Source organism: Pectinophora gossypiella, chromosome 19, assembly GCF_024362695.1.
Source record: "Pectinophora gossypiella chromosome 19, ilPecGoss1.1, whole genome shotgun sequence".
Lineage (NCBI taxonomy): Eukaryota > Metazoa > Arthropoda > Insecta > Lepidoptera > Gelechiidae > Pectinophora > Pectinophora gossypiella.
In genome coordinates, this window is record NC_065422.1 from 6,755,827 (window position 1) to 6,768,963 (window position 13,137).

The following is a 13,137-nucleotide window of genomic DNA, read 5'->3' on the forward strand; positions in this document are numbered from 1 at the left end:
CTGTTTGATTAATAAAACCTTATCGATATTTAAGATAATTTACTAACATAGTTCTTAAGTTTGTTACTAACCAAATGGATCTAGTTGTTCGATAATAAAATATATTTTTTTTTTTTTTTTTAAATTAAAAAGGCGCTTACATATTTTTCATTATAAGGCGACGATAAGAAATTGTTGAAACTTCTAAATCTGTTTCAGCGAATCATAATCCTCACAATACATAAACATTGCCATACACGGTGTAGACAATGAGGTACCTGGCCTCACTAACACACTTACTTTCTTCTGCTTAAAGTCAATGGCAAGTTCAAGCCGAGCCAACTTCATGTGCTCCCCTTCAGCATACGCCGGTTCATCAGGGTCGTGGTTGAGGATGATAGCCAACTCTTGAGAGCTCCGAGACTGGTCTAATAAGTCTACCGCGAACTGCTGCGACTGGCGACGTAGTTCCAGGTATTCTGCTTTACTTTCCTGTAAAATTATTTCATGTAGGTTTTTCTGGTCTGCTGATGTTAGGACCTACATGGGTTTGGCAAGCAATTTATTATGGCATAAAAAGTCTTTAAAAGGCTCGCGATCTATGTCCGCAGTGTTAGTAACACTGCTAGTTACTGCAGGGGTGCAATCGGTGGTCAGCGAATCGCTCCCAAAATGTTGAAATGGTACGTACTATTTCGTATGTTTCAAAATCAAACCACATCAATTTGAAGGCAAAATACTCGTATCCCAATAACCATAGAATAAGGAATAGAACGGCAACTCCCCGCTCCCCACCAGCGGCTGAGTTACGTTGACCTCACCCCTCGGTTTTACTTTTGTCTACAATCTCATGGGCGTCACATGTCACACATACAGTTGCAAGTATACGATAACGTCAAAGTGTAGTATCTATGTAAAACGAGGTGTTATGCACGAAGCGTCCGGGGTGTGCAATAACGCCAATTTCTCAAAGTGATATCTGGACTCGGAAAGATATTACCGTAAATACGTAAACCCAAATCACCTGTTCAGCAAAAGCCAAGTTCCTGAGTTCCCATGAGAGCTGGAAGGCGGTGAGGATAGGGTCGGTGGAAGAGAGGGCGATGAGGGAGGGAGATGCCAGGGCTCGGTACTCGTTGAGGCGCGCTAGGGAGTGCCTCAGGGAGTCTTCTGTCGACATCTTGATGCACTCATCACATCCACATCTTGAACAATGTAAGGTCATAATTTATTATGTACGGTCACAAGTACCAATAATATCTATACACTTTGAAACCATGTCACATTAACTTTTTTGACAAATTAAACCGTGAGTCTCATTAAATGTCAAATTTTATATGTTAGTGCGACAGAGTCCTAAAGGGTACATTATATTGCTCATGACTGTACTTTCTTACAAAGTTACAACACTAATCTTCCGTTATCACAGGGTTGGATTTACCTAATTTGAAGATCTGACAGGTCAGGTTATTTGTATAAAAGTGACTGTCAATTCCTACTAAAAGAATGTATTTAAATAAATTAAAATATTTGTGCCACAATAACTAAATCATGCTTAATAACCATTTTTTATATTAGAATATTAATTTCTGACTCTTCTGAAACACTTGAACTGTAAACGAACACATCAGCCACACACAGGGGGGTTAAAATGGCCACATCGAAGCAATTCATCTGAAAAAGCAATATTGCAATTTGACATTTGCGCATATAAAAAGTAAGTGCGCAATGCAAACAAATGTCAAATAGCAATATTGCTTTTGATGAATCGCTTTGATGTGGCCTTTTTCGCCCGCTTGGTACACTTGGATTTTTTTTTTTAAATGACTCTTAATTTTAATCATGTAGTTGTAAATTTAAATATCGTGTGAGTATTAATTATATTAGAATAGATACAGTTATGAAAAACCACATAAACGTGTCCTTCGCTACGCAAGCCTATAGCCAGGGTCCCGACCCTAACCGTTAGAATTAAAGATCAATGATCAGTGATGTTTTAAAAAATCATAATCACATACCTGACATCATGAGGGTCAGGCAAAGTGGCGCCGCGATCAAGGAGGATCTTGATGATCTCGTAGTTGTTCTTGTGAGCAGCTAACATCAACGGAGTGACGTCAGGAGTGAACATTGCTGTGTTGGGGTCCACCTTCTGCCAACTCTGTTGACAAATTATGGTTCGCTTTAAGACTTGAGAGGCAAGTCAGCATAGGTTATGTATGTTACGGCTAATACCCGAAGTGCGGCTACACCTAGTTATAGCCGGTTAGAACTAGGTGTAGCCCTTACTCTTGATTAAACCTAGTACGAGCCGATGGTTTTCGAGTATAACTGGGTCTAGCCTTCATCATGCCGGCTACAACTAGGTCCAGCCATTCCCTGTTGGATAAAACTAAGTCTATCCGATATAGGTCTAGCCGTAACATATACACAAAAATACAATACACGTCTCACTTCTGGGCGCAAGCCTCCTCTCAGTCAACCAGATAGTATTTTGTTTATACTCCTGCATATCATAATCCGCTTGTGTCGCTTGCCGACTCTGTGTGCAGCGAGCATTAGTCAAGTTCTAGTAAATTCGAGAAGGGACTGGAATATTCTAGACGTTTTATTTCACCCTCGATCGCGACCGGAACATTTTAATAAAGTTCCTTTTGAAATTTTACACGTTACAATTAAAACTTTGTTCTATTTAAAAGGTCACGATTATAATAAAGAAAAAACAAAGAACGTAAGTAATAAGACATCAGCCGAGATGGTACCCCTTTTAGGTTTTAAGTCTTACGTTTCAAATATGTTGGAATTGTAATATTAAGAAGTTAATGTAACTAAAAACTAAATAAAGATTTTATCTAACTATGCACTCGCGTAGCGTCGTCTATAATGGCCGAGCCAACTGCGTTACTGACAACAAAAAACAGTCAAATGAATAAATAACTTACATAAAGTTCGTTTTCCTTGTGAATCAACTCCTCATGCTCCAATAGGAGTTCAACGGCCTCCACAAACTCAGCATTAATGGCCTGAAGCAGAGCGTCCTTAGTTTCCACCCCCATGATAACCAGCAGTTCTACCATCTCCATATTCTCGCCATCGATGGCCAAGGTCAATGCCCCGCGGCCCAGGGAGTCCACGCAGTTCACATCGATGTGTTTCTTACGATGGGCTTTTTGAAGAATCCTTTGTGAAGAAAGATTTAACATCAACATTTGTACATTATATGGGCGATGGACTGATGAATTTAGGACTTGTGATTAATTGTCACTCTGTCCACTTTATTAGGAATTACAAGTTTCTGTTTGTAAAGATCTTAAAACAATTAAAACACATAATAACGGGTTCTTACCACGTTTAAAGCAGGGATATGAGACTCCCGATATTTCGACACTGTTGCAAGTGCCATGATCACGGCAACGGTCTCATATCCCAGTTTTAAACGTGGTAAGAACCCGTTATTATGTGTTTTTAATTATGATAATAACCGCGTAAACTTAAAACAATCTTAAAACAACATGGGTCGCCCTTGCTGGTGATCCGCCTGCGCCTGTCCAACTGAAATATCAAATTTTCGTTACTATCCATTAACTTATCTGGTAATCACTTGGCATGGGAGAAGCTCGCTGACGAAGGCTGAAACAGACGTATGAGGCCTAAAGATGATGGTGATGATAATATTTAACTAATTGCATGAATGAAATGATGGAACAGAGTGATTATGATAGGTACCAATAAGTATAATACATGGACCTAGGCTATTTATCGAATGGCAACAAAATCTAAACCAATAAATCCAAATAATTTAGTAGTCGGGCCCAAGATTAATTCGAAAAGTTTTAGATCGTTAGAAAGTAACTTGTAACTTTTTTTCATCTCGACTCACCCACACAGACGACTCCATAGAGTACATCATCAAATAACGCCTGTCTACCAGAGATATAGGTGTACCAGAATCTCATGGTAAATGGGGAAATCAAATTTCTATAGTAAGCAACACTCGGGTAATTGGATGAAAAAGTCTTGATATTTTTATTTTTTACCTATTGACGGACACTATGGACATATAAAGTACTTATACAATGGTTTCGTGCTACTTTTTATCCTTTATAATTTGACGAAGCGTTCAGACATCGGGCCGGATATTGTCCGCCCGATCGTCTTGTGAACGCTAACGCCTGATTGTGAGGTTGTCTGCTTATCCACTCATCACATCAAAAACGACTTGAAATTTTATATGGAGATAGATGGAATAGAACATACGCTATTTTTTATTCCGGGAAAATAATTGCGGGATTTTTGAATAGATTCCATATATAATAGATTGCTTGAATCGATAGATGTCGCTAGCGAAGGTGCGGGAAAAATCTAGCTAATGTAGGTAGGTAATGAAAAACAATATATTTATGAATTTTTAATATTCAAGTATACTTACCGAAAAAAAGTATTAAAACTAGTTAGTCCTACTTACGGGTCTTGTACTTTGACTTGACAGGTGACAGTTTAACATTACCATAGGAAAATCATTATATTTTTTACTTTTTTTATGCCATCAGATTCTGGTAGACCTTAACATGTTTTTTTTATCTCACTATTTTTACTTTTTCCTCGGATGGTTGATTTTTACACCAGGATTCTAACTAAGATACTCGACTCTTCCTCCACTCGACTCGGCGTCAGCTGAGCATTTTACTATTTTAAATTGACATTTACGTCCTCGACTTGAGGACGTTACTTACTGGAGTCGAGCATAACATACTGCCAACATAATAATACGAAAATAATGACGTTTCAGTCAGCGATACATCCAACTAAGTACCTACACCTCACCGAGCTTTCTGTTAGAGCAACGTGATAGGTAGTGAGCCGTATCGCCGTCTATAATGATCGCGCCAACTGAGTCTGAAAACTGCACTAAGATAAATTAGTAACTAATTAGTGCAAGTCTGGTACCCGGGTTCGAGAGGACGCTCCCCGTTTGAGAAGAAAACCGCTGAACTACAGGACTACAGTGCCTAAGTAATTATATCAAAAAGTAATAAAGTCATTCGCTTCTAGTAGTAGACAAGCGTAAATGTGGTTCCACGCTCTATTGAAAACACAGGACAAGACGAACACGAACTCTTTCGCCAAAATGTCAAACATCCAAGTTGAGAACTGGCAATAATATAACTATTTTCCCGTGAATCCGGTCTGTTGGCATTCGGGCTGAAATTGGCAAATTCTCCGACAATCAGATTAAAGTTGGACAACAATTAGATTCTGCTTGCCCGTCTCTTGGTCGATGACTTGATGGGAGTAATTCAAGTTACATTTTGGTCTTATTGTATGATTTAAGGCACATCGAACAATGTTTTAAGGACAAATTCAAGCATTAAGTGAGTCAATGTTAAGGGTTGTAACGGGAGCAATCCAGATGCGATTTTTTTTTATTTTATGTTTTTTTGGTAAATATTTGCTCAATTTGGAAAAGGGTAAAATGTTAGTGAAAATATTATTATTTGTAACTCCCCTATTGTTAATGGATTAGGTATGTTTGTTGTCACGAATGTGACATGCCGACAGGTGAAGGGATACTGTGTAACTAAGGTTTAATACTGCCATTGTAGCTAATAAGCCCAAGAATTACGCAACAACCTCCGTGGTCTAGTAGTTAGACCGTCAAGCTCACTAGCTGGAGGTCCGAGTTCGATTCGCGATGGGAACATTGTCGAAAACACTTTGTGAGACTGCCCTTTGTTTAGTAAGGCCATTGCAGGCTTGAATCAACTGATTATCCGTAGAAGTAAGATAGTCCCGGCTATCTCAAACGCGTGAGTGTATAAAATGTATATTTATCAATATATGCAGATTTAGCGAACCCTTTAATAGAAATTATTTTTTTTTTTTTTTTTTTGTTTTTTTTTTGTTTTTGTTTAAGTATTTAATGTGACATCGAACATATAAATCTTCTTTCTTTCTTGCAAATTGTAAGCTGAAGAAAGGATACCTGTACCTAACAGAATGATGAGGTTTAAAAGACTAATGAAATGAGTCACTGGTAATGCAGGCAATATACAACTTAATCCAATTGGATATTGACAAAGCTGTACTAATCACGTGAAATCAATGTAATTGGCGACGAAGCCAAACAAACGTGGCTATGATCCTTTTGGTTGAACGTTGGACTCACGATCCGGAGGCCCCGGGTTCGAATCCCGGTGGGAACATATCACAAAAATCACTCTGTGATCCCTAGTTTGTATCTGATTGTCCGAAAGTAAGATGATCCGTGCTTCGGAAGGCACGTTAAGCCGTTGGTCCCGGTTACGATTTACTGATGTAAGTGAGTAATCGTTACATAAGCCATGTCAGGGGCCTTTGGCGGCTCAATGATAATCTTGACACCAGGGTTGATGAGGCTGGTATTCCATCTCACAACCCACACGATAAGAAGATCTTTTTGGTAGTGATTTGTACAATACAATACAAATGTACTTTATTGCACCAAAATAAAAGAAAATAGTTACAAAACACACAACCAGCAGGGCTAACGTGCGCAATTTGATACAATTATCCATCGATTCAATAAATTTTGTCGAAATCGATAAGTTTGTTTTTTTCCCTAACATGCGTGCCACGTGACTTTCTTCGTATTTTGACAGAACGACATGACTTATTTGGGTTCACATATTATCTCTAATCGACAAAAGGACATAATTATATCGTCAGAATCGATAAAATGACCGTCACAAAATTAATTTTATCACATTGCGCATGTTACCTTACAGGTGTGGCAAATAGCGGCCTTATCGCTTAAAGCGATTTCATCTAGACAACCATAAGGCGAGGAAATTTATACCTAACCTAACCTACCTTGTTTGTTTGGTGAAAAGTATTTAAGAAAAAGAAAAGCGAAAACAAAACCCTTTAAAAGCCCAAGTACGATAAACATATCAGAACGCTAACCTCCCTTGACTAAGAAGCATATTGCATGACGCTAAAATATTTTTAGCTAGATAAATAGATATAGTGCTGATAACCGTTTTTAAGGTGTACAGTTATAGATCAATCAGAGAGAGTAGTTTTATTTTTACCGGATTCTTATTCGGGTAGCTAAGGAATCTTCGCCGCAGCCATGTGTCGGAAAATGCGAAGGAATGGGAAAAGCAGTGCGTCTCATTGCCGTATTGTGTTGCCTTAATGTTGATATTTACAGACAATTTGAGCTCACCTCCTGACGTTGGCCATGTCGCCTCTCTCGACAGCCAGGAGGTACTTCTTCTCCTCGAGGGTCAGGGACTTCGGTAGCACCGGCAGCTCCATGGGCTTCCGGACGCCTTCTAGCTCGGGGTCACCCTGCAGACCAGTACAATATTTAGGTCTGTTTCGATTCTCACTAACGTGTGATGACTTGCTGGATAAGTTCTGGATGGTATGACACTAGTGAGGAAGACTCTAGGTAAAATATATATAGCTAGACATATAAGAATAATATATAATTACTTATACATCTATACAGAGTGTTAGTGACGTAACGAATACTGAGAGGGATAATTCAGACCATGATTCTGAATTAATATCAAGTGGAATTTTCCGTCGCAAAATTCATGTTTTTTTTTTAAATTCTTTTCAATTCTAGACTTTTGCGACAGAAAATTCCACTTGATATTAACTCAGAAGAATGAGCTCAATCATTCCTCAAATCATTACGATGTCACTAACACCCTATATACCTAAGTATATACTTTTTTGTACCAAAAAGTGCATTTTTCCGTCGCAAAACTATGGAACTGAAAATAGTTAAAAAAAACAGTAACATTTTCACAGTGACATCGTAACGAATACTGAGGGGGATGATTCAGCTCATTACTCTGAGTTAATATCATGTTGTATTTTCCATTGAAAAAGTATAGAATTGAATATAATTTTCAAAAACACAAAACAATCATGAAAATTATGTGACGGAAAATTCGACTTGATATTAACTCAGAATCATGGTCTGAATCATAGCCCTCAGTATTCGTTGCGATGTCACTGTGAACACCCTGTATAAAGACCTTTCCTAGAATCCATAAAAGTAAATTGAAAATGTAAAGATTTTTCTACGTAAAAATATAATAACAAATAAGTAGGTACATATCTGCCTAAAGAATCTAACTTTGGCAATAATCTAGGTAAGTTCGCAAATTGGTATATTCAGCTATCGAAAAAGCATCGTAAAGAAAAGTCTGTGTTCGGAGAAATTAGTGGGTTTAGGGGTCCATAACCTCGGGGTTGTTTTGCGTCCCACAGCTGGACACAAACTTCGCCTTGACTGGAGCATTCACCCCGAATTCCTTTACACATATTACTCCGAGCACAAGACATAAACATTTGGTTTGGTAACCAACTAAACATTGCACCAGAGAAAAATATTCTATACTCACGGACTCCAAATCCTTCTTGTCGGCCATAGTGTCGGTTTACCCCGGCCGGGCACGGAGCAGCGTCCACCTCAACTGGCGACTAATTCTATGCTGATAACATTAAGTAATACATGGCGGTTAAAAAGGCCACATCGAAGCAATTCATCTAAAAAAGCAACATTGCCTTTTGCGCATATAAAAGTAAGTGCGCAATGCAAACAAATGCCAAATACTCGTAGCAATATTGCTTTTCTAGATGAATTGGTTCGATATGGCCTGATCTTATCTCATCTACGATATTTGACACCACTGTTAAGCAAAGGCTTCCCCTTGATTCCGCCACTCTTGTTGAGTTTTTCACACCGTCTTTTGTTTTCGTAGTCCATTTTAATTTTAAGTTTTGATTTTAATAATTTTTAACTTTATTTCATTATTATTATTATTTTTAATTTTAATATATGGGACATAATTATATCTTACAATATGGGTAACAGCCTCCGTGGTCTAGTGGTAAGAGCGTTAGGCTCACGATCTGGAGGTCCGGGTTCGATTCCCGATGGGGACATTGTCGAAATCACTTTGTGAGACTGTCCTTTGTTTGGTAAGGACTTTTCAGGCTTGAATCACCTGTTTGTCCGAAAAAGTAAGTTGATTCCGTGCTTCGGAGGGCACGTTAAGCCGTTGGTCCCGGCTATTAGCCGTAAAAACACTTCCACCAACCCGCAGTGGAGCAGCGTGGTGGAGTATGCTCCATACCCTCTCCGGTTGATCGAGAGGAGGCCTGTGCCCAGCAGTGGGACGTATATAGGCTATTTATGTTATGTATGTATGTACAATATGGGTGCCTACCTGAAATAAATGCATTTTATTTTCTTTATTTTATTTTTTTATTTTACGGGGTCTGCTTCGACTTCTGTACGGTCACGGGTACTAATATGTATACACTTTTCAACCATGTCACATTAAATTTTTTGACAATTTAAACCGTAAGCCTCATTAAATGTTAAATATGATAGTGCGACAGGGTTCTAAAGAGGGTACATGATATTGCTCATGACTGTACCAGTCTTGAGGCACCCAATGAGTAACACGGAAGTACTTACAGATTTTATTTAATATTAAAATAAGTGTACAAGTGTGCTTAACAGCTGCCCACGTTCTTCTTTTTGAAGAAGAAGAACAGACAAATAAAGTAGATGAGCAACCATAACTTTAAAACTACATCTATAACGTCTTTGAAAGCTTAAGCCTATGCAAGTATGCATACTAAGTCGAAACGCAGTGAAGTCCTTCTGCAGTGAATCAATATAGAATCGCTAGAAAATAGTGGTAATGGACACCTACGGTTCATCATACTCATCTTAGGACTTCAACAAGTCAGAGGTCTATAGTGGCTCAATGCTAACCCTGACACCAGGGCTGACCAGATCGGCCATTGGTCTCACAACCCACACGATAGAAGAAAAGAAGAGATAAGTTCTAATTAGATATTTGCAAAAAGACCAACGATCCTAGAATGTTTTTGAGTTAACGGCAATTGTAGACTTCCGGTGTTCGAAGAACTACCCACCCATGGTATAAGAAAACCAGGTACTTGTCCTCAAAAGTGACAGCTAACGTTTCAAGGTTAGCCCAGCTGACGTCGTCCCACCCTGCGTTGCCATTTCGTAAAAAATTAATTACCCGCGACCAATGTTTTTATATTAAGTACTTTGCAAGGAAATTATGAACTTTTAGTAAAAGATTTACTTATAGTTTTAATGTTTTTTTATACATGGGACAAGTAATTAAATACATTACTCAGTAATTCACTTAATTTTCAATAATATACTTCCTTGGAATGTTGGAGATACAAATTTAATGGTAACATTTACGTCATCAAAGGACTAGCAATGGCGGCTTGTCATAGGATTGAGCATACCAGCCGGCTCTGCACGGAAACCGAGGATATCGGGGCCTTCGACCAATAGCCGCTTGACGTCCATCTACGTAGATAGCATTCGTATCGTTTATTGGTCGAAGCGCTCAATATAGTTCGCGCCGCGCGCAGTTGTCATGCAGACACGGCTGGTCTGCACCATGTACCCACCTACGTCAAGAGTGAAAGATGAGTTCTCAGTAGAAGCCATGGCAACTGTTATTGAATTACCCGGCGTGAGGTTATGTCAGAAGTGGGTGACGGTCGTAATCGTCATGTCAAAACGGATTAGTACTACGGATGCGCGTTTGTGAGGCTTCATTGCGCGTTGTGTTCACGCATCGCCGCATTACAATAGATACGTGAAGATGTGTATTTTACATCTAGGTATTATAGATGGGGGGGAGCCGTGGTGGGTTAAGTCACATACCTCCGAAATGCATTTCTCGGGAATGTGGATTTCGTCACGATGTTTTCCTTCACCGCTGAGTATGTGATAAAATCATATATGATCCAAACATGAGTTTAAAACAAATTCGATAATCATTGGTTTACGCCTGTGCTGGATTCGAACCTGCGACCTCAAAGTGAGAGGCAAGCGTTCTACCAACTGGACTACCACGGCTTCTTCTCTAGTTTTGTATTTTTGTATTCCCTGTGTGTGCAATAAAATATTTGTTATGTTATGTAAGAAAACAACAGTGGCCCCGATTCCTGCAAACACCTAATTTTATTTTAATTTATACCTGTCATTTTATTATCCGCCGAAAAGGAAAGGGACGGATGATTGACAACTGTTAATTTTAAATTTAATGAATAACCCGGGCGAATAAAAGTCATTTCGCTGATATGCAACCCGTTTGATGTCGGGTTATTGGCCAATATAAAATTTTGGGAGGGATTTTTTAATTTCTGCCTAAAATTGATGTGAGTTCGATTAATTTTATGCCAGTGGAATACCCGTCCTTTTCCTTTTCGGCGGATAAGAAAATGACAGGTATAACTTAAAATAAAATTAGATGGTGTGTAGGTACTGCCTGAGCCTGAGAAACAAGCCTGAGAAAGCCCAGAGTTAGGAACGACCTCGGCTCATGTCGTAGTGATCATCCCTTCCAAACTACAAATAGAAATAAACAATTACTTACTTAAACGCGTTTTCTGTTTTTGTACGCTCAAAACAGAAAAGTAAGAATATAAACTAAGTACATATCTTCAACGCTATGAATTATGCATCACACGTAAATTTAATAACTCAAGTCTCTCTAGCTGGATTCTACCTAATATTTTCATTTACCTTTAATTTATTCCGAGATCATAAACTTCAGCGTCCAAACTAGGTAAGCAAGCACACTTATACTTAATCGTTCTTTGATGAATGTAACCAGCACCTAAACTTATATTCGGTGAATAAGTACGGTCACGAGTACTAATATGTATACACTTTGCAACCATGTCACATTAACTTCTTTGACAATTTAAACCGTAAGCCTCATTAAATGTCAAATAAGATAGTCCGACAGGGTTCTAAAGTAGGTACATGATAGTGCTCATGACTGAACGTAAATAAGTATGGTATTTATTTAACTGTTAGTTTCGAAGCATACTCAGTTGTAGGTAAGCAAATAGGCTATATGACTAGGGCCAAAGATACCTAATTATAAAATGCTAATCTAGAAATCGGAGCTAGTCTAAGATGATTAAAATTAATGTCATTTTTATTTTTGATACGAAAAGCTATGCTGATACACATCTGTCACAAGCACAAACACCCAATCAATTCATCCTATAGTAGGTAGGCATTAGTGTCATTTTTACCCGATTGCAGCGAAGCAAAAAGGAGGGTTATGTGTTTGACTGTTATGTATCTATATGTATGTATGCGTGTATGCACGTCTGTTTCAACCTAACTTCTAAACCACCTGTCAGAATTTAGCAAATGACGTGCCACCATATTATTATGCGTCTTAACTGTCTCGTGATTATAGGCTATGTGTCGTCACGCTAAATTCAACGTGGCGTCCTCTGCAAGACAATAATTGAGGACATTTTTTTTCTGATGATAGTGTGTTTAGTATCAAATGAAAGAGCTCAATGTGCAGGTTTCAAATATATAACTAGCTTTATTTACTCGATAATTATGTGGAATTGGTAACGTCTCAGACATGTTCCGGATAGCTGTTATCTCTAAATCTTGCATAAAACACGTGTCGGAAGTAAATACGTTATCTTAATAAATAATCCCCATAATATTATAAATAAAAATATAATTGTAAAAACTAAAGCCCGACTACAAAAAACACACGCTCTAAAGAGTATGAAACAAGAAAATAGGTAAGTATATTTATCTGAAATTATTCCGAATAGTGATGTTTAGAAGCTGTGGTCGGATTCCAATCTGTCCTAAGAGTTTGCGTTTTAGTCGGGTTTTATAAACTTAGCCCTTATTTACAACATTCTGACTTTGGTCGCGGTGTGTTGCGTAGGCATTCCTCTTCACACTTTCACTACTTAAACACAAAAACAAAACTCTTTTTTTCGTGTGGGTTGTCAGTTGTACCTACCCCTCACCGACCCTTGTACCAGGGTTATTTTTGAACCACCAAAGACCCCTAACATGGCTCATGTACGCAACGACTACGTAAGTCGTAACCGGGACCGACAACTCAACCCTTCCGAAACACAAAATCATCTTAGTTTTCAAACAGTTACCTATATGACCTTCAATGTAATCTAACAAAGGATAGTCGCGCAAAGGGATTTCGACAATGTCCCCATAGGGAATCGAAACCCCGGACGAAAACAATGAAAGATTATAAACAGATAATACTCACAGAAAACGGTCGCCGAGGCTGGCGAAAC

At 38.5% G+C, this 13,137-nt stretch overlaps 1 protein-coding gene across 4 annotated transcripts in view; it reads right to left on the minus strand.

Moving 5' to 3' along the window:
• LOC126375447 (transient-receptor-potential-like protein) overlaps positions 1–13,137 on the minus strand; it is a 43,340-nt gene extending 30,203 nt beyond the window's left edge. For 2 of the 4 annotated variants that reach the window (XR_007567596.1, XM_050022369.1), the window contains exons 1-6: positions 8,382–8,636; positions 7,187–7,311; positions 2,922–3,159; positions 1,998–2,140; positions 1,004–1,184; positions 280–471 (exon numbers count right to left, since the gene is read on the minus strand). Coding sequence is in view for 3 of the 4 variants with exons in the window: in XM_050022369.1 (XP_049878326.1) it covers positions 280–471; positions 1,004–1,184; positions 1,998–2,140; positions 2,922–3,159; positions 7,187–7,311; positions 8,382–8,408 (906 nt within the window). In the remaining variant the exon portion in view is untranslated. Of the gene's footprint in view, positions 1–279; positions 472–1,003; positions 1,185–1,997; positions 2,141–2,921; positions 3,160–7,186; positions 7,312–8,381; positions 8,642–13,109 lie in introns of those variants that run through there. The other 2 variants (XM_050022366.1, XM_050022368.1) reach the window with 2 other exon arrangements.